The sequence below is a fragment of the Rutidosis leptorrhynchoides genome, chromosome 11, assembly GCF_046630445.1.
Source record: "Rutidosis leptorrhynchoides isolate AG116_Rl617_1_P2 chromosome 11, CSIRO_AGI_Rlap_v1, whole genome shotgun sequence".
Taxonomy (NCBI): Eukaryota; Viridiplantae; Streptophyta; class Magnoliopsida; order Asterales; family Asteraceae; genus Rutidosis; species Rutidosis leptorrhynchoides.
In genome coordinates, this window is record NC_092343.1 from 124911836 (window position 1) to 124934018 (window position 22183).

General features: G+C 34.8%; 1 protein-coding gene across 1 annotated transcript; it reads left to right on the forward strand.

Annotated features, from left to right (window-relative positions):
• The first annotated feature begins 12567 nt into the window (after positions 1-12567).
• LOC139874918 (uncharacterized) lies at positions 12568-14522 on the forward strand. Its single transcript, XM_071862308.1, has 3 exons — positions 12568-13170; positions 13257-13842; positions 13963-14522. The coding sequence occupies exons 1-3, from the start codon at positions 12568-12570 to the stop codon at positions 14520-14522; spliced, it is 1749 nt and encodes a 582-aa protein (XP_071718409.1).
• Positions 14523-22183: the final 7661 nt, after the last annotated feature.

Below are 22183 nucleotides of genomic sequence, written 5' to 3' on the forward strand. Positions count from 1 at the left end.
AATGACTAAAGTAGGCTATTTTGACCCAAAGTGTATTTTTTACCCAAAAACCCTAAAATCAGTCAACCTAAAAATCAGTCAACAAATAGTGTTTTAATGACTAAAGTATTTTTTTCCTCTAACCCAAATCAGTCAAACAGAAACTGTGCAGTTTAAAACTTACTGTGCAGTATTTTTTTTTCCAGTTCAAACATATACCGTGCAGGTTAAAAAACTTTAAATATGCAGTTCAAACACATACTGTGCAGTTTAAAACATGCTGTGCAGTAGTTTTTTTTCTTTTTTTTTTTTTGCAGTTCAAACATATACGGTGCAGGTTAAAAAACTTTAAATATGCAGTTCAAACACAAACTGTGCAGTTTAAAACATGTTGTGCATTTTCTTTTTTTGTTTTTTGTTTTTTTTTGTTTTTTGCAGTTCGAACACATACTGTGCAGGTTAAAAAACTTTAAATATGCAGTTCAAACACATACTGTGCAGGTTAAAACATGTTGTGCATTTATTTTTTTCATGCTGTTGGAGGTTTTTTGTTTTTTGTTTTTTGAGTTCAAACACATACGGTGCAGGTTAACAAACTTGATTTAGTCAGATTTTATATAATTTAAGATAACTTGATTAGTTAACAAACTTTAATTGACATGTGTTGTAGCACATTGATATATGGTCGATGATTGTTGCTTTATTACCCACTAAGGATCCAAGGTGCGGCATCCTTCCAGTCCTATTTCATACGATATTAGAGGACTGTCCAAAGATATATGAATTGGCAAACGGCACAAGGGGACCTTGTCCTCCTTGGTGGACTCTCGATAGGGTTAGTATTATGTTACTAATTTAGATATTCATGGATAAATCAAGTGATCTTATATACGTTTGTTTTTCAGGTTCTTATCCCGTTGAATCAGGGTAATAAGCATTGGTTACTGACAGAATTAGATTTGCGTACTTGGGTTGTTAAAATTTTTGATAGTATGTTCAAGCATTGTGGTGGAAATGGCCAAATGTCGGAGTTCGTCACTCATATTGGAGGTCAATTATTGAGCTTAATGCCTATATTTTTAGACAAGCTTGATTATTGTAGAAGAGCAAAAGTTGATAGAATCAAAAATTTACAAGTAACCATTGAAGTAGCAACCGATGTTCCTCAACAGATTGATGGTAGTAGTTGTGGAATTTATGTATGTCATTTTTTGGAAAGGTTAGCACACGGTTGCTCGGTCCGATTAAATTGTGAATCCAACGACTTTGAACAATCGTACCGGCATTATTTGACTGACACTATTTATTCTAATCGTTGCAAGTAAAGTGTGTGTGTTTAATCTTATGTTTAACTTGTGCACAATGATGTCGGAAAAAATAACTCAAAGATATTGCAATTTATGATATAACTTATTTTTTTGGAAACAATAATTCAAAGATATTGCGATATTGCAATTTATGATGGGATAAATAACATACTAATCAAATTTCAACCTTCTTGAACATCCGGTCGAAGGAGCACTTGAGTTTTTTAGCCCTTCCATGTATGCGTTTCTTGAAGCGTCATAAAGTGGGCTAACTTTAGTACGAGACACATAAACCTCAATTTGTCTAACATTTTCTTCTATAAGCAAAAAAATTTCTAGGGTTCCATTGATCTCGTCCACCACGGGTTTTAGACCAACAGTTAATTCGTCTGTTGGATTCTTAAAATAAAAAAATCTAGTGGAATTCTCAGCATATCCTAAACCTTCATATATCATATTGAGTTGATCCATACAAAATGTTTCTACATTCAAGTAGTCTACGTAGGTAACCACTCCATCTTCAAAAGTCCGTGTTGGTAATTGCGTGAATGATCCATAGTGGTGAAGTTTGATTGAGAAATATGTTGGATTTTCACCTACAATCACGTTACTGTTAGCCAATATATGTCACTAATAAAGTATAGACCAAACAATGATTTATGAAAAATTATAAAGTAACTTTACTTACGATAGTCGTGTTCATGAAACATTGGTTCACCAGGTGATCTAAACACATGCTCATAAACCATGTTTCGCATTTGTCATATGAAGGTATTTCGTATGCCCGAGAGACATATTAAATCAACGTGGCCACTATGTTATGATCCAAGTCGGGTCATACCCAATAACAAGCTTACCGACACTTTATATGTATTTATTTTAATGGTTGGATTGCTAAATAAATACGCGACACTTGAACTTTAGAAAATCGGTTTTCTAAATTATAATCACTTGAGATAAATTATTTGGATAATTTATGTTTAATTATTTATAGGTTTAAATAATTAAGATGTGTTATATTTTATAAATGTATTTATAAAAAATTGCAAGTAACAAAACAAGATGCATGTCTTTTATTACAAGTTTTTTTTTAATAAAAATCTTGTTATAAAATGGGCTAGGTGGCGTTTTATGGACCCAAGAAAAGACTACCCATGCTTGTTTTGTGACTTTCTATATAGCACATTTGTTTAAGGGCATGCTTGTCTCTTAATCCATGCATTGACTCAAGTAATACACAACACACTAGTTAAATAAAAAGCTACAAAAATTCTGCTCTAATATGTGCTGCTGGCCAAAATTTTTAGTACACAAAAGAGAGGTTTAAAGCTTGTTTAATTAGTGATTTAAGTGTCTAAAATCCTAACATTTCAAAGGGTGTTGGTGAACAAAAGCTTGGGGTATAATCTCTTGAGGTTTCATCAATTTGAAGCTCCATTCTCCCACATCACCTTCTTCATCTTCATAACCTCCTAACTTGGAGTAGGTACATCCTTTTCTAGCTCTTTTACATTGGTAAGTATATTTCTAGACTTGATATAATTTTTGAGATTCATGATTAAAACGTTAAACAACATATTAATTTGTTTGTGAAATTTGCTTCCGCTTAAAAGTTAAAATCGGTTTTGACATGTACATAAATGAAACTTGTTAATATATGATGAATTCCAACAATGGTATCTAGAGCCGAGGTCTTAGAAATATGCTTCTTGTATTTGGCTTTAAAACCCATTTATCTTACATTCTTGTAACATGCATGAAATGAGAATGTAAAAAAATAAAAATTTTGGGTTTTGGTGGGGATGGTTTTTTGGCCGAAAATATGGGGTCTCCAAAGTGGGTTTGGAACTTCATTTTGGCCAAAAATATTTGTTGTTTGTTGTTGTTCACAATCGAGCCTAGACCATGTGTTTGAATGTTTGAATGATTTGGTTGTTATTCATGGTTGTAATATTCATTCATTTGGTTTGTATTAATTTGTAATTATTTTGTAATTTGGTATTGTAATTTATTCTATTTTGGTATGTAAAAATAGAGTAGGATGTAATTTCTTTTTCCTAGAAAAATGTAGTAGGTTACATATTTTTTGTAAAAAGAGATGAAGATGCATGAAGATGAAGGATGAACACAAGATGGTGCTTTTGAAGATGCAAGATTAAGTGGGAGATTTTGTAAAATCTCTTACTTTGTGTTTAACCCTTTTCCGGTGACATTTGTTTTTTGGCTAAACAAATGTCCACCACATTGGCTCTTGATTGTGAACATTTTATTATGCTTGCATGTTTGTTTATTATGTGTGCATGTTTGGTTACTATAAGATAATTCACATGTTAACAACTTGCAAAAACAACATTATAATTGGTTATAATAAAACAACAAAAGGACACTAATAAATGGTTATTAAGGACATGATGTTAATGTATATAAAATGGTTTATATCATGTAATTGGCTTTACTAATATGACATGAAAATTAGTTTTTCATAATGTACTATACACCAAATGCATGTTGGTGTATGGCAAATGTTTTCTTAAACTAGAATTTATGAAAACTTAAAATCCCTTAACTAAAACAAGGTAAACAAGTTAAACGCAATTCTTTTGTGGGAACACTTGAACATAGTAGGGAACTCATAATGGGATAAAGGTCACCTAACCATTATGAACTAACTAATATGGTTAAGGTAAAATTCGCATGCTTGTGGGATAAAGATCACCTAACCACTTGTATGTTGATTTTACATGTTTACACAAGTAGGACAACTTGATTTGGGAATCATGAACTTAGGGTCACCGAAGCATGAGGAACAAATAGGCGTTGATGGGATAAATATGCCATGCAAAAGGATTGCATGATCCCATAATTTAGAAGTTGCAAAAGGATTGCAATTGTCATATAAATGACTACCTAGCTAAATCAAATAACGGGATAAAGGTCACCTAACCGAAATTTGATTTACCGTTGGATTCTAATATTTAATAAGACAATTAATTATAAAAGGGTGTTGTTTATTAAATTTAAAATCGATACTTAAATGAACTTTGTTAAATTTTGTAGATGGCCGCAAATAACAACAACATGCAAAATGCACAACTTAACCTAAACAACCTATCATTAAGGTCTCTCCTCGAGAAAGACAAACTCAACCATACGAACTTTATGGATTGGTTCCGTAATCTTAGGATTGTCCTCAAACTTGAGGATAAAGCGTATGTGTTGGAGGACCCTATTCTCGACCAACCGGATGAGGAAGATCTAGAGGGCATGGCTTATTATGACAAGTATTGCGCCGATTCGGTGCAAGTCGCTTGCCTAATGCTTGGGACTATGATACCCGAACTCCAAAAGGATTTCGAACATCATAGTGCATATGACATGATTACGCAATTGAAGGAGATGTTCCTTCAACAAGCACGTGTCGAGCGCTTCGAAACGGTTCGAGCGCTTCGAAACGGTTCGAGCGCTACATGCATGTCGTATGGATGACACCCAATCTGTACCTCTTATGTCCTCAAAATGAAAAGCCTTATTGATCGCGCAAACCGTCTTAATCTCAACATATCTAATGAGCTAGCCACCGATCTTATCCTAAACTCCTTGTCAAAGAGGTTTGACCAATTTGTAATTAATTACAATATGAATGGGATGGATAAGACCATTGGTGAACTTCATGGCATGTTAAGGACGGCCGAAACTAGCATGGGTAAAAGGGCTTCACCCGTGCTAATGATCAATGATGGTGGGTCCAAAGGTAACAACACCTCTAAGCCTAAGGCGGCTAAGAGGAAAGGACCCGCTCATCAAGGCAAGGGAAAGGGGAAGATGGTTACCCCAACCAAAAACAAGAACAAGAAGCAAAAGGTTGCCGGACAAGCAAACCCCAAGGAAGACCCATGTTTCAGTTGCGGGGAAATGGGTCACTGGAAACGAAACTGCCCGGTCTACCTTAAGGAGTTGAAGGAAAAGAGGGATGCGGGGCAATCCTCAGGTAATATACATATGGTATATATAGAGCTTAGTATTACTTCTTCTAATACATGGGTATTAGACACTGGATGTGGAACTCACATTTGTAATTCATTGCAGGGGTTCAAAAGAAGTAGTAAGCAAGCGGGAACATCAAGTCTCTTTATGGGTAATGGAGCCAAAGTGAAAGTGAAGGCTCAAGGAGACTTTGTGTTAAAGCTTTCAAGTGGTTTGGAACTTATTTTGAACGATGTTTTGTATGCACCCGATTTATGTCGAAACATTATTTCCGTTTCCCGTTTGAAACAATGTGGTTTTTATCTTAATTTTGTTAATGATGATATCCACGTTTATTTAGATAATGTATTCTATTTTAAGGCTTCACCTTCTAATGGAATTTATGAATTGGTTCATGATGACACATCATCTAGTAGCTCAATATTCCATACTAGCACCAAGAAACTCAAAAGGGATTTGAGTGATTCCTACTTATGGCATTGTCGCCTTGGTCACATAAACAAGAACCGAATGCATACACTTCAAAAGAATGGACTTTTGAAATCAAATGAGATAGACTCGTTTGATGTATGTGAATCTTGTTTACAAGGCAAAATGACTAAAGCACCTTTCAAAGGGACCTACGAAAGGGCTAAGGACTTACTGGGATTAATACATTCGGATGTATGTGGAACCTTTAAACCCATAACTAGGAATGGTGAAAGATACTTCGTTACTTTCATTGATGACTTCAGTCGTTTCGGATATGTCTACTTGTTAAGACATAAGGACGAAACTTTTGAAGCATTCAAAGAGTATGAAAATGAAGTACAAAATCAACTCAACAAGACAATCAAGGTACTTCGTACCGATAGAGGAGGTGAATACCTAAGCGATGCTTTCCAAGATCATCTTAGGAGTTGTGGGATTATCTCACAACTTACTCCACCAGGGACACCACAGCTTAATGGTGTGTCCGAAAGGAGGAACCGAACCCTAATGGATATGGTTCGATCTATGATGGCTAGAAGCTCGTTACCTCTATCATTTTGGGGTTATTGTCTATGCTCCGCGGCTCGTATTCTAAATATGGCCCCAACCAAGAAAGTGGAACAAACTCCTCATGAGATGTGGTTTGGAAAACCTCCATCTCTATCATACTTAAAGGTATGGGGATGTGAAGCTTACCCTAAGCGTTACGTCCCCAATAAGTTGAATGCTCGATCCACGAAGTGTATCTTCATAGGATATCCCAAAGATGATATGGGATACTATTTCTATGATCCATCCGAGCAAAATGTATTTGTTGCTCGGAAGGCTGAATTCCTTGAAACTAAGTTCCTAATGGAAGGTAATAGTGAAAGGAAGATAGATCTTGAGGAGGTTCAAGATCAAGTAGATGATACACAATTGGTTGACACTAGCACTCAACATGAAAATGTTGAGAATGATCAAATGGATGATCAAAATATACAAAACGTTCGCAGATCTGGTAGGATTAGTAATCCACCTGAGAGATATGGGTTTCTCATGGATGGTTGCTATGTGGTTGATTTGGATGAACCAACAAACTACCAAGATGCTTTATCAAGGATTGATAAAGATAAATGGCAGGAAGCCATGAACGCTGAGATGCAATCCATGTATGACAACCAAGTTTGGGAACTTGTTACACAACCGACTGGCTCAAGGCTAGTTGATTGTAAATGGCTTTTCAAAATGAAAACCGACATACATGGAAACTTGGATACATATAAAGCTAGACTTGTAGCAAAAGGTTTCACTCAAACTCAAGGGGTTGACTATGATGAAACTTTTTCGCCTGTGGCAATGCTAAAGTCTATTAGAATATTACTTGCCATTGCTGCTCATTATGATTATGAAATATGACAAATGGATGTCAAGACCGCTTTCCTAAATGGATATCTTGTGGAAGATGTCTATATGGTTCAGCCTGAAGGTTTTGTTGATCCGAAATATCCTAAAAAGGTATGCAAGTTAAAGAAGTCAATCTACGGATTGAAACAAGAATCTAGAATGTGGAATCATCGTTTTAATGAGGAAGCCGAGAAATTTGGCTTCATTAAAAATGGTGATGAAGCTTGTGTATATAAGAAAGCTAGTGGGAGCACCATCATGTTCCTTGTACTATATGTGGATGATATATTGTTATTTGAAAATGATATTCCGGCAATGCAAAGAGTTAAAACTTGGCTAAGTAAATGCTTCTCCATTAAGGATCTTGGAGAAGCACAATACGTTTTGGGGATTGGGATCTACAGGAATAGATCCAAGAAACTGATAGGTTTGAATCAAAGTGCATACATTGAAAAGATCTTGAAAAGGTTCAAGATGGAGAACTCTAAGAAAGGTTTGGTATCTATTCAAAATGGAACACTTCTCAGTTCATCTCAGTGCCCCACCACGAAATATGAACAGGAGAGAATGAAGAAAGTCCCATATGCGTCTGCCATTGGGTCAATCATGTATGCAATGATATGCACTAGACCGGATGTGTCATGCGCTCTTAGCTTGACAAGTAGATACCAGAATAACCCAGGAAACAGTCATTGGATTGCTGTTAAAAGTATATTGAAATACCTTAGGAGGACTAAGGATATGTTTCTAATATATGGGTCTGGTGAGGAGGAACTCGCTGTAAAAGGTTACGTGGACGCGAGCTTCCAAACTGATCGAGATGATTCTCGATCACAATCCGGTTATGTCTTCATGTTAAATGGAGGTGCGGTCTCTTGGAAGAGTTCAAAACAGGATGTTGTTGCGTTATCCACTACAGAGTCGGAGTACATTGCCGCATCATTGGCAGCTCAGGAAGCTGCATGGATGAAGAAATTCATCGACGACTTAGGAGTGGTCCCTTCCATTCAGGACCCTCTTGAGATCTTTTGTGACAACGAGGGTGCGATTGCTCAGATCAAGGAACCTCGTGCTCATCAAAAGACTCGTCACATTGATCGGAGATTCAACTACATCAGGGATGAAGTTGAAAAGGGAAAGATATGTATTCGCAAAGTTCACACAGATCTTAATATGGCGGATCCTCTCACGAAGCTCTTGCATGGATCAAAACATACAGGACATGTTTGTGCATTAGGGCTTCGACATTCTAGTGATTGGAAATGATCTATTTTATGTATTGTAACGGAACGAATTAGTTCAAACTCATTAATATAATTATGGTATTAATTTATTTTGAGACATGTTCCAATTTTGCATATTTTATCCATGAATAAATAATTATTCTAAATTCCGTAGTTGATCACATTTGTGGGAACAAGTGTGAGGTCTAGACTATTATGAACTTGGATTGGTTAACATTCAAATGGTGAATGTGGGGCAAGGTTGCAACCAAGGTTCATAGATATTTGTGGGATACAAATATTGGAAGACCCGCTCTCAAGACTTACTGTATGGAGCCTATGTGGTTGATCACATGTAATCTTGAGTAAAGGAGAATATCATTGTATCCTCTGACCTGAGATACATATTGGGTTCAGATATTCATCGAATATCGTGCCTTGATTCTTTCCTTCGCTATTCTGAAAAGGTAGCTCATAAGGGAGGCTTCAGGTATGGTACAAAGTGTAGTGTCTAGGACGTATGTAGCCAAGATGGAATTTGTCCCTCTTATTCGTTGAGAGTCAGATGTCTAAGGCCTGATAAAGTTAAATCTAGAAGAGAGTGATCGCTCTGTGTCTCTTGGATTTAACATGACATCTAGGACGAAAGGATATAAAGAAAAGATTCACCTATTCATATTCGAGATGGGAACTCGAAGGGGATGATGTTATTGAATGGCACAAAGTCATAACATATTGGGGGTGATGGACGGTCGTTAGGTGGTATCCATCACTTGCATTAGTTTCTTATGTTTCTCGTGCAAGTGGGAGATTGAAGGTATTTCGTATGCCCGAGAGACATATTAAATCAACGTGGCCACTATGTTATGATCCAAGTCGGGTCATACCCAATAACAAGCTTACCGACACTTTATATGTATTTATTTTAACGGTTGGATTGTTAAATAAATACGCGACACTTGAACTTTAGAAAATCGGTTTTCTAAATTATAATCACTTGAGATAAATTATTTGGATAATTTATGTTTAATTATTTATAGGTTTAAATAACTAAGATGTGTTATATTTTATAAATGTATTTATAAAAAATTGCAAGTAACAAAACAAGATGCATGTCTTTTATTACAAGTTTTTTTTTAATAAAAATCTTGTTATAAAATGGGCTAGGTGGCGTTTTATGGACCCAAGAAAAGACTACCCATGCTTGTTTTGTGACTTTCTATATAGCACATTTGTTTAAGGGCATGCTTGTCTTTTAATCCATGCATTGACTCAAGTAATACACAACACACTAGTTAAATAAAAAGCTACAAAATTCTGCTCTAATATGTGCTGCTGGCCGAAATTTTTAGTACACAAAAGAGAGGTTTAAAGCTTGTTTAATTAGTGATTTAAGTGTCTAAAATCCTAACATTTCAAAGGGTGTTGGTGAACAAAAGCTTGGGGTATAATCTCTTGAGGTTTCATCAATTTGAAGCTCCATTCTCCCACATCACCTTCTTCATCTTCATAACCTCCTAACTTGGAGTAGGTACATCCTTTTCTAGCTCTTTTACATTGGTAAGTATATTTCTAGACTTGATATAATTTTTGGGATTCATGATTAAAACGTTAAACAACATATTAATTTGTTTGTGAAATTTGCTTCCGCTTAAAAGTTAAAATCGGTTTTGACATGTACATAAATGAAACTTGTTAATATATGATGAATTCCAACATCATATACTGCGGGGACCAACATTTGATCTAGGTTGTTTATATACATTTTTTTAGTATCTATTTGTACCAAAAATTCGGTGAAAAGTTGAGTTGTGCAATCAGTTCATACCAAAAATTCGCTTAAAAGTTGAGTTGTCAATATCAGTTTCCACCAAAAATTCGCTTAATAGTTGAGTTATCAAATCAGTTTGGACCAAAAAATTCGCTGAAAAGTTGTGTTGTCAAATCAGTTTATAAAAAAAAATTCGCTTAATAGTTGAGTTGTCAAATCAGTTTGGACCAAAAAATTCACTTAAAAGTTGAGTTGTCAAATCAGTTCATACAAAAAATTCGCTTAAAAGTTGAGTTGTCTAATCAGTTGGTACAAAAATTTCGCTGAAAAGTTGAGTTGACATATCAGTTCAGACCAAAAATTCGCTTAAAAGTTGAGTTGTCAAATCAGTTTGTACCAAAGATTCGCTTAATAGTTGAGTTGTCAAATCAGTTTGGACCAAAAAATTAGCTTAAAAGTCGAGTTGTCAACTTATATCGTGAAGTTTGGGAGGAGATATAATGGGACCCAAATTTAAACTGATTTATTACACACAAATTCAAACTGATTTATTAGTTAACACATTTCTCTATCTCTATATAAATACACACACAATCTCATTTTATAAACACACATTTACACAAAATTCTCTCTTTTCCCCATTATTTTATACACATTCACAACTAAAAAAAGATGGCCAATTGTTGCTTGATCAACCTCGACGTCCATCACAACGGTGAGCTTTCCAATAACCGCGAGTATTGGTACGACGGGTACACACAATCGTTCGAAGCCCTAGATGTTACCGGCTTCAATGTAGAACGCGTAATAAGCTTTATACGCGATAGGGTAGATTGCGAAGCCGCCGACGTTTGGTACTGTGATGAGGTCACGGATTTGTTTAAGGAATTTCAATCCGAAGCCATGTGGGAACGAATGGTCGGCAATGCCAAACTGATGAACAAACGTATCACGTTGTACTGTAGGAACGTGTGGAGCCTTCCCGCTTCGAACGGTTGAGATGATGATACGTCTTCGCATGAATCGGTATCTCCGACTCGCTATGGCCGTTAAATTGTTGTGTTTTTTAATAAGTAATTTTTAGGAATTAATAAGTAATTTTAGGATTAATAAGTAATTTTAGGACTTTTTTTTTACTTTTAATTTTAGGTTTTTAATTATAACCGTTTTAGAACTTTGTTTTTTTAAATAAAAGTGTATTTTAGGACTTTTAATGTATTTTTTAATTTAATATTTGTTCGCATTTTTATTAATTCTTTTTATTAATGTGTTAAAAATATATAACAAAATGTATAAAAAATAATTGGTGGACCCTAAATTACATTATAAAATAGTAGTTCCTACATTACATTATTAAATAACCTCATTAAGTACTTCAATAAATAACATCCTAAATTACTCTATTAAAACAAATACATAACCTCAACAGAATGATAAGATTCGCGTTCAGGTGTATTTTAAAAGATACAACTTAAGTGTATTGTTAGCCATTAACTTTGCCTTCTCATTTTTATTGATTTTAATTTATTTTGTTTAATTACTTTATATTATTATTTTGTAATTATAAAAAAACAAATAAATATAATAAAACACACTAAAATTAAATTAAAATAATACGATTAATTTTCCGTCGAATGAGTCCTGACTCAAGTAACCTGACTCAAGGCTACTCGAATCGGAATGCACCTGATTGTAACTTGATTGGCCCATGTTTACAAGACACAACTCAATTCGACAAGGTCGTGCCTTGGCTCGCTCTTTTTGTGCATCCCATTGCTCATCCGTAAAGAGAAACATCAACACTTTATGCTCTTCATCGAAATACACAATTTGCGTAAATACTTATGGTGTTTCTTTTTGGAGGAACTCTTTCAACTTTGACCATATATCTTTTGCAAGTTGACCTGACATTATATGTTAAAACCAAAAATTCGCTTAAAAGTTGAGTTATCAATATCAGTCTGTACCTAAAATTCGCTTAAAAGTTGAGTTGTCAATATCAAATTGTACCAAAAATTCGCTTAAAATTTGAGTTGTCAAATCAGTTTGTACCAAATCAAAGTTGAAAAGTTGAGTTGTCAAATCGGTTCATACTAAAATTTCGCTTAAAAGTTGAGTTGTTAAATCAGTTCATACCAAAAATTCGCTTAAAAGTTGAGTTGTCAAATCAGTTTGTACCAAAAATTCGCTGAAAAGTTGAGTTGTCAAATCAGTTCATACCAAAAATTCGCTTAAACGTTGAGTTGTCAAATCAGTTTGTTCCAAAAATTCGCTTAAACGTTGAGTTGTCAAATCAGTTTGTACAAAAATTCGCTTAAAAGTTGAGTTGTCAAATCAGTTTGTACCAAAAATTCGCTTATCAGTCGAGTTTTCAACTATATGCATCTTCATGAATATATAACATATTTCAATCCCTTTTTTCAAATTTGTTAAGTTTTATTTCATAATGAGTTCACAAAGAGAAGTTGTTAAGGTCATTCTAGTGACACCTACTAGTAGACGTGGTGTTACCTTAAATGTTAATACCACCTACGAACAATTTGTTACATACGTTGGGAAAAAGTTTGATCTAAAAATGCATGTTGGTTATACATTATCTTATAAACTACAACAGTCCGATTATTCAATGGAAATCACTGATGATGACGAGCTTTCATTCTTTATAGAGGCAGCACGTAATTCCCCACAAAGACCAATTGAGGTATTTGTTCTTGAAACTCCAATCTCCCAACAAACACATCACGGAGTATACAAAGATGTATTGGGTGATATGTTTGTGCAAAAGTTGAAAGATCCAAACAGAGTATATAGGCCAAAGGATATAATTGATGACATATGTGAGCTTTATCACATTAAGATATCTTATCAGCAAGCTTGGCGCAGTAGGGAATGTGCTTTGGAAAAGTTGAGAGATGGTCACGCGGAATCGTTCAACAAGCTTCCGTATTACTTTTATAACCTCAAGTTAAAAAATCCAGGAACATTCACCAAAATAAAGACGGATCAATATGGCCAATTTGATATGTGTTTCATGATGCTGGGTGTTTCGGTAATTAAATTATTAATTTGACACGTTATATTATTGTTTATAGAACAAAAACTACACTTTTATTAAATTAACAATTTTTTCTGTAGATACGGACGTTTCAGAAAAATCTAAGACCTCTAATCATTGTTGACGGGGCACACTTAAAGGGTAAATATAAGGGTTCAAATTTGATTACTGTGGGGATGGATGGGAACAATAGTATTGTCCCACTCGCTTACGGGATTTGTTCCGTTGAGTCCGGTATAACCTGGACTTGGTTTATGAGTAAGTTAAAACAATGCATAGGAGAGGTTCCAGAATTAGTTTTCATTTCCGATAGACATTTAGGTATTGCACAAGGTGTTAGTAAAGTCTTTCCAAAGGCTTTTCATGGTATTTGTTGTCGTCATTTATTGATGAACATTAACTTACCAAAGAAAAAAGATTGGATCTTTTGGAAAATATGCAAAGCTCATAAAGTTACCGAATTTAATTTTTTTATGGAACAACTTCTTAACATCGATCCAAAGGCATATGAAAAGCTTAACAAAGTGCGTTTTGAAAGATGGAGCAGGGCTCATTGCCCTGTAAACAGGTATAACTACTTAACCTCTAATTGTGTTGAGTTAGTAAATTCGTTATCCGTTTCAGCATGCAAAATGCCTATTACAATGATAATGGAGTTTTTTAGAGGTTTGGTACAAAGGTGGTCTTTCGAAAGACGCGAAAAATGAGGTAAACCAATAACTTAATTTAATTAACATTTATGGATTCATTATCATAATATTTAATAAATGGTATTTCTTTATACAGCAAATTACGAAAAACTTGGTCATATACTTGCACCAAAGGCTGAGACAAAGATTTACAAGAGAATACGTAAATCAAACATGTGGCAAGTGCATGGGATTACCTCAACTCGTTACCAAGTCTATGATGGAAGATATAATTGTCTTGTTGACTTGGAATGTAGAGAATGTGAGTGTAAAAAATGGAAACACTCCGGCTTACCATGTGGTCACGTCATAGCGATGTGTAAGGAAAATGATATAGGAAACTGTGCTGACTTGGCAAAACATTGGTTCACGCTCGAAAATTATCAAGCAACCTATGTAGAGAAAACTATTTTTGTAGGTGACGTTCGTGATTGGGTTATCCCGGATAACTTCCAAGTAGTGTTACCTCCTATTACAAACAAGCGCAATGCCGGTAGACTGAAGAAAACGACCAGAATTCCATCACAAGGTGAGAGGATTAAAATAAAGGTTTGTAGGCGATGTGGTGCTGACGATCATGAGAGCAGTCAATGTCGTGTCTCCGTGACTTCAACAAAGTCCTCTTTATTTTCCACAATTGATTTGAATGAACCATAACTCTTGTTATCTTAGTTTGTTATTGTCTAATATCTTGGTGTCTTGTTTCTTGACCGATAACTCAGTTATATGATTCTTTAGACGCTCACAAGAAGGTTTATGATGTTTAACTATGATATATAGTTTTTCCCTATGCTTACAAACATCATGCGTGACACCGTCCGCTCTCAACTTATGGTCAGTGAGTTCAATTTTTAGTTTTTTCATGGTTTGTCTAAGCTCATATTGTAGTGACCCGAACTTTTCCATGTTTATATATATTAATTGAGATTGATATTTACATGATTAAATGTTTCCAACATGTTAAGCAATCAAACTTGTTAAGACTTGATTAATTGAAATATGTTTCATATAGACAATTGACCACCCAAGTTGACCGATGATTCACGAACGTTAAAACTTGTAAAAACTATATGATGACATATATATGGATATATATATATATATAGTTAAAATGATACTATGATAAGTAAACATATCATTAAGTATATTAACAATGAACTACATATGTAAAAACAAGACTACTAACTTAATGATTTTTAAACGAGACATATATGTAACGATTATCGTTGTAAAGACATTTAATGTATATATATCATATTAAGAGATATTTATACATGATAATATCATGATAATATAATAATTTAAAATCTCATTTGATATTATAAACATTGGGTTAACAACATTTAACAAGATCGTTAACCTAAAGGTTTCAAAACAACACTTACATGTAACGACTAACGATGACTTAACGACTCAGTTAAAATGTATATACATGTAGTGTTTTAATATGTATTTATACACTTTTGAAAGACTTCAATACACTTATCAAAATACTTCTACTTAACAAAAATGCTTACAATTACATCCTCGTTCAGTTTCATCAACAATTCTACTCGTATGCACCCGTATTCGTACTCGTACAATACACAGCTTTTAGATGTATGTAATATTGGTATATACACTCCAATGATCAGCTCTTAGTAGCCCATGTGAGTCACCTAACACATGTGGGAACCATCATTTGGCAACTAGCATGAAATATCTCATAAAATTACAAAAATATGAGTAATCATTCATGACTTATTTACATGAAAACAAAATTACATATCCTTTATATCTAATCCATACACTAACGACCAAAAACACCTACAAACACTTTAATTCTTCAATTTTCTTCATCTAATTGATCTCTCTCAAGTTCTATCTTCAAGTTCTAAGTGTTCTTCATATATTCTACAAGTTCTAGTTACATAAAATCAAGAATACTTTCAAGTTTGCTAGCTCACTTCCAATCTTGTAAGGTGATCATCCAACCTCAAGAAATCTTTGTTTCTTACAGTAGGTTATCATTCTAATACAAGGTAATAATCATATTCAAACTTTGGTTCAATTTCTATAACTATAACAATCTTATTTCAAGTGATGATCTTACTTGAACTTGTTTTCGTGTCATGATTCTGCTTCAAGAACTTCGAGCCATCCAAGGATCCGTTGAAGCTAGATCCATTTTTCTCTTTTCCAGTAGGTTTATCCAAGGAACTTAAGGTAGTAATGATGTTCATAACATCATTCGATTCATACATATAAAGCTATCTTATTCGAAGGTTTAAACTTGTAATCACTAGAACATAGTTTAGTTAATTCTAAACTTGTTCGCAAACAAAAGTTAATCCTTCTAACTTGACTTTTAAAATCAACTAAACACATGTTCTATATCTATATGATATGCTAACTTAATGATTTAAAACCTGGAAACACGAAAAACACCGTAAAACCGGATTTACGCCGTCGTAGTAACACCGCGGGCTGTTTTGGGTTAGTTAATTAAAAACTATGATAAACTTTGATTTAAAAGTTGTTATTCTGAGAAAATAATTTTTATTATGAACATGAAACTATATCCAAAAATTATGGTTAAAATCAAAGTGGAAGTATGTTTTCTAAAATGGTCATCTAGACGTCGTTATTTCGACTGAAATGACTACCTTTACAAAAACGACTTGTAACTTATTTTTCTGACTATAAACCTATACTTTTTCTGTTTAGATTCATAAAATAGAGTTCAATATGAAATCATAGCAATTTTATTCACTCAAAACGGATTTAAAATGAAGAAGTTATGGGTAAAACAAGATTGGATAATTTTTCTCATTTTAGCTACGTGAAAATTGGTAACAAATCTATTCCAACCATAACTTAATCAATTTGTATTGTATATTATGTAATCTTGAGATACCATAGACACGTATACAATGTTTCAACCTATCATGTCGACACATCTATATATATTTCGGAACAACCATAGACACTCTATATGTGAATGTTGGAGTTAGCTATACAGGGTTGAGGTTGATTCCAAAATATATATAGTTCGAGTTGTGATCAATACTGAGATACGTATACACTGGGTCGTGGATTGATTCAAGATAATATTTATCGATCTATTTCTGTACATCTAACTGTGGACAACTAGTTGTAGGTTACTAACGAGGACAGCTGACTTAATAAACTTAAAACATCAAAATATATTAAAAGTGTTGTAAATATATTTTGAACATACTTTGATATATATGTATATATTGTTATAGGTTCGTGAATCAACCAGTGGCCAAGTCTTACTTCCCGATGAAGTAAAAATCTGTGAAAGTGAGTTATAGTCCCACTTTTAAAATCTAATATTTTTGGGATGAGAATACATGCAGGTTTTATAAATGATTTACAAAATAAACACAAGTACGTGAAACTACATTCTATGGTTGAATTATCGAAATCGAATATGCCCCTTTTTATTAAGTCTGGTAATCTAAGAATTAGGGAACAGACACCCTAATTGACGCGAATCCTAAAGATAGATCTATTGGGCCTAACAAACCCCATCCAAAGTACCGGATGCTTTAGTACTTCGAAATTTATATCATATCCGAAGGGTGTCCCGGAATGATGGGGATATTCTTATATATGCATCTTGTTAATGTCGGTTACCAGGTGTTCACCATATGAATGATTTTTATCTCTATGTATGGGATGTGTATTGAAATATGAAATCTTGTGGTCTATTATTATGATTTGATATATATAGGTTAAACTTATAACTCACCAACATTTTTGTTGACGTTTTAAGCATGTTTATTCTCAGGTGATTATTAAGAGCTTCCGCTGTTTCATACTTAAATAAGGACGAGATTTGGAGTCCATGCTTGTATGATATTGTGTAAAAACTGCATTCAAGAAACTTATTTTGTTGTAACATATTTGTATTGTAAACCATTATGTAATGGTCGTGTGTAAACAGGATATTTTAGATTATCATTATTTGATAATCTACGTAAAGCTTTTTAAAACCTTTATCTATGAAATAAAGGTTATGGTTTGTTTTAAAAATGAATGCAGTCTTTGAAAAATGTCTCATATAGAGGTCAAAACCTCGCAACGAAATCAATTAATATGGAACGTTTTTAATCAATAAGAACGGGACATTTCAGTTGGTATCCGAGCGTTGGTCTTAGAGAACCAGAATTTTGCATTAGTCTGTCTTATTGAGTTTATTAGGATGCATTAGAGAGTCTGGACTACGACCGTGTTTTCTTTAAAAAAGATTGCTTAACATTTTTGTTGGAAACTATATATTATTAACATGTATATATTATGTGATATATTAATCTCTTAACATGTTTGATATTGTGTGATAGATGTCTACCTCTAGAACAAGTCCCATTGACTCACCTAATAATAATGAAGAGTCAAATGTAAATTGGAATGATTCGTGGACTGATTCACAAGTTCCCGAAGAGGAACCGGAAGAAGAGTCGGAACCGGAAGAAGAATCGGAACCGGAAGAAGAATCGGAACCGGATGAAGAAATAGAACCGGTGGGGGAAATAATAAAACGGTTAAGTAAAAAAAAAATCCTCAACCAACCGACCAAGGTTAATTATGGTCAATGGTGTTTCCGCCAAGGAAGCAAAATATTGGGAGGATTACCAATTCTCCGATGAATCGGATTCCGACGAGAATTCCGATGATGTTATAGAAATTACCCCAACTGAATTTAAAAAGGCAAAAGAAAATAATAAGGAAAAGGGCATAAAAATAGAGAAATCTAATTCCAACCCCGATGAACTTTATATGTATCGTCAACCCCCGAAGCCCTTAAGTTGTAACAATGACCCGGGAACCTCTAAACCACCAGGTTTTTCTAAACCGTTGTGGAAAACGACAGCTCGTATTAGGGGAACATCATATATCCCTAGAAACTTGGCAAAACGAACCAAAACTGAAGAAGAAGAAACGAGCGAGTCGGAATAAGATAGTTGTATTCGTGTGGTGTAATATATGTAATATAGTGTGCTTATGCTTTATGATATATGTAAAAATTTCTTGTATTAATAAGTATTTTTTTTTTATTTTATGAATCTAACTCTTGTCTATTTTACAGTATAAAAACACAAAATAGATAGACAACCCAATATTTTAAGAGACCTACCTGGAGACATGATTGATGAAATCTTGTCTAGAGTCGGTCAGAATTATTCGGCACAACTATTTACGGCGAAATCAGTTTGTAAGACATTCGAAGAACGTTCCAAGAATGTCTTGGTTTATAAGAGACTTTCGTTTGAAAGATGGGGGATATCACATTGGGAAACCCATAAGTTACGATGTGTTTACTTTGACGCATATATTGCGGGGAACCCAAATGCTATTTTACGCAACGGGTTAAGAAATTATTTTGACTCAATGTATCCGAATATAGGACTTCATGATTTAGAAAAAGCGGCTAACATGCAACATAAAGAAGCATGCTATGCTTACGGGTTAGTAATGTTCGCTTCTCACCAAAGTGAGAAAAAGAACATCGGGCTACAACTATTAAACAAAACGTTCCCACAAGTGACGGAGTCGGTAATTGGGGTAAGAAATGAGGTTTTTAGGTTATTACGAGACTGTTGGTCATTACGTAACCCTCGTCCCTTTGATGACGTTACAACACGCTGTCTTATCAACGGCCATAACGGTTATGTTCCACAAGACCAAGGATGGGAAGTAGTCCTAGTAAAACGAGAATGCATGACTTGTTTCTGGACGTATGAATTACGTGTCTTTATTGCCTTTGCTGAACGACTTGTGTACTAGCTAAAATTATCTTCACAACTATCTTGTATCAAAGTTATTGTGTGATATATTTCATGGTTTATGTAAAATAAGCGGTATTGTAAGTTTGTAAAATATTGTATAAAAGTTTGAACGCAAAATATTATTATAATCAGTTTTTCATATAGAATTGTAGTAGTTGAATTGTATATTAGCTACTAAGTATGAACTTAACGGGTAGGTACTACCCGAATTTAAACTTATAAAACGCTAATATGAAGAAAAAGCTTTTATAAATGAGTTCATATTATGCTACGAAATACTATTAACTACTCTTAATATTCTGTATGATTAACTTGTTTCATTTGACTATTTTGAAGGAAATGGCACCGACTACTCGACACACCGTGAATATGAATGAAGAGAATTCCGTACTTTTCTAGCTTCAAACATAGCCGCAGTACAGGCTGCGCTACATACCAACGATAACCTTGGATCTAGCAGTACAGGAAATCGTGTAGGATGCACCTACAAAGAATTCACTGCCTGCAAACCTTTGGAATTTGATGGAACCGAAGGACCGATCGGATTGAAACGGTGGACCGAGAAGGTCGAATCGGTGTTTGCCATAAGTAAGTGTACTGAAGAGGACAAAGTGAAGTACGCTACGCATACCTTCACAGGTTCTGCGTTAACATGGTGGAATACCTATCTAGAGCAAGTGGGACAAGACGATGCGTACGCACTACCGTGGTCAGCATTCAAGCACTTGATGAACGAGAAGTACCGTCCCAGAACCGAGATCAATAAGCTCAAGACAGAACTTAGAGGGTTACGAACCCAAGGATTTGATATTACCACGTACGAAAGACGATTCACAGAATTGTGCCTATTGTGTCCGGGAGCATTCGAAGATGAGGAAGAGAAGATCGACGCGTTTGTGAAAGGATTACCGGAAAGAATCCAAGAAGATATAAGTTCATACGAGCCCGCCTCTATACAACAGGCATGTAGAATGGCTCACAAACTAGTGAACCAGATTGAAGAAAGAATTAAAGAACAGACTGCTGAAGAGGCCAATGTGAAGCAAGTCAAAAGAAAGTGGGAGGAAAACGGTGATAAGAATCACCAATACAACAACAATAGCAATTACAACAATAATCGCAACAATTATCCCAACAATCGCAACATCAATCGCAACTACAACAAACGGCCCAACAACAACAACAACAACAACAACAACAACAACAACAAAAACAACAACAGCAGCAACTACAACAATCATTCCAATAACAATAATAATCGCAACAACAACAACAATCAGAAGCAGCTATGCCAAAGGTGTGAAAAGTATCACTCGGGGTTCTGCACCAAATTTTGCAACAAGTGTAAAAGAAATGGTCATAGCGTGGTGAAGTGTGAGGTCTACGGACCAGGGGTTAATAGAACGAAAGGAACAAATGGTGTCGGAACGAGTAATGGTGGAGCAAGTAGTGTCGGAGCAAGTTATGCCAATGTAGTTTGTTATAAATGTGGAAAACCGGGCTACATTATTAGAAATTGCCCGAACCAGGAGAACACGAATGGACAAGGTCGCGGAAGAGTTTTCAATATTAATGCGGCAGAGGCACAGGAAGACCCGGAGCTTGTTACGGGTACGTTTCTTATTGACAATAAATCTGCTTACGTTTTATTTGATTCGGGTGCGGATAGAAGCTATATGAGTAGAGATTTTTGTGCTAAATTAAGTTGTCCATTGACGCCTTTGGATAGTAAATTTTTAATCGAATTAGCAAATGGTAAATTAATTTCAGCAGATAATATATGTCGGAATCGAGAAATTAAACTGGTTAGCGAAACATTTAAGATTGATTTGATACCAGTAGAGTTAGGGAGTTTTGATGTGATAATCGGTATGGACTGGTTGAAAGAAGTGAAAGCAGAGATCGTTTGTTACAAAAATGCAATTCGCATTATACGAGAAAAAGGAAAACCCTTAATGGTGTACGGAGAAAAGGGCAACACGAAGCTACATCTTATTAGTAATTTGAAGGCACAAAAACTAATAAGAAAAGGTTGCTATGCTGTTCTAGCACACGTCGAGAAAGTACAAACCGAAGAAAAAAGCATCAATGATGTTCCCATTGCAAAAGAATTTCCCGATGTATTTCCGAAAGAATTACCGGGATTACCCCCACATTGATCCGTTGAATTTCAAATAGATCTTGTACCAGGAGCTGCACCAATAGCTCGTGCTCCTTACAGACTCGCACCCAGCGAGATGAAAGAACTGCAAAGCCAATTACAAGAACTTTTAGAGCGTGGTTTCATTCGACCAAGCACATCACCGTGGGGAGCTCCTGTTTTGTTTGTCAAGAAGAAAGATGGTACATTCAGGTTGTGTATCGACTACCGAGAGTTGAACAAACTTACCATCAAGAACCGCTACCCACTACCGAGAATTGACGACTTATTTGATCAACTACAAGGCTCGTCTGTTTATTTAAAGATTGACTTACGTTCCGGGTATCATCAAATGCGGGTGAAAGAAGATGATATTCCAAAGA

What these genes read in the sequence shown, in the direction of transcription:
- LOC139874918 (XM_071862308.1), top strand. Translation starts at nt 12,568, where the DNA reads ATGAGTTCACAAAGAGAAGTTGTTAAGGTCATTCTAGTGACACCTACT. An exon ending in TCATGATGCTGGGTGTTTCG is followed by an intron (nt 13,171 to 13,256) that starts GTAATTAAATTA and finishes TTTTTTCTGTAG; the next exon opens with ATACGGACGTTTCAGAAAAA. An exon ending in GATAATGGAGTTTTTTAGAG is followed by an intron (nt 13,843 to 13,962) that starts GTTTGGTACAAA and finishes TTCTTTATACAG; the next exon opens with CAAATTACGAAAAACTTGGT.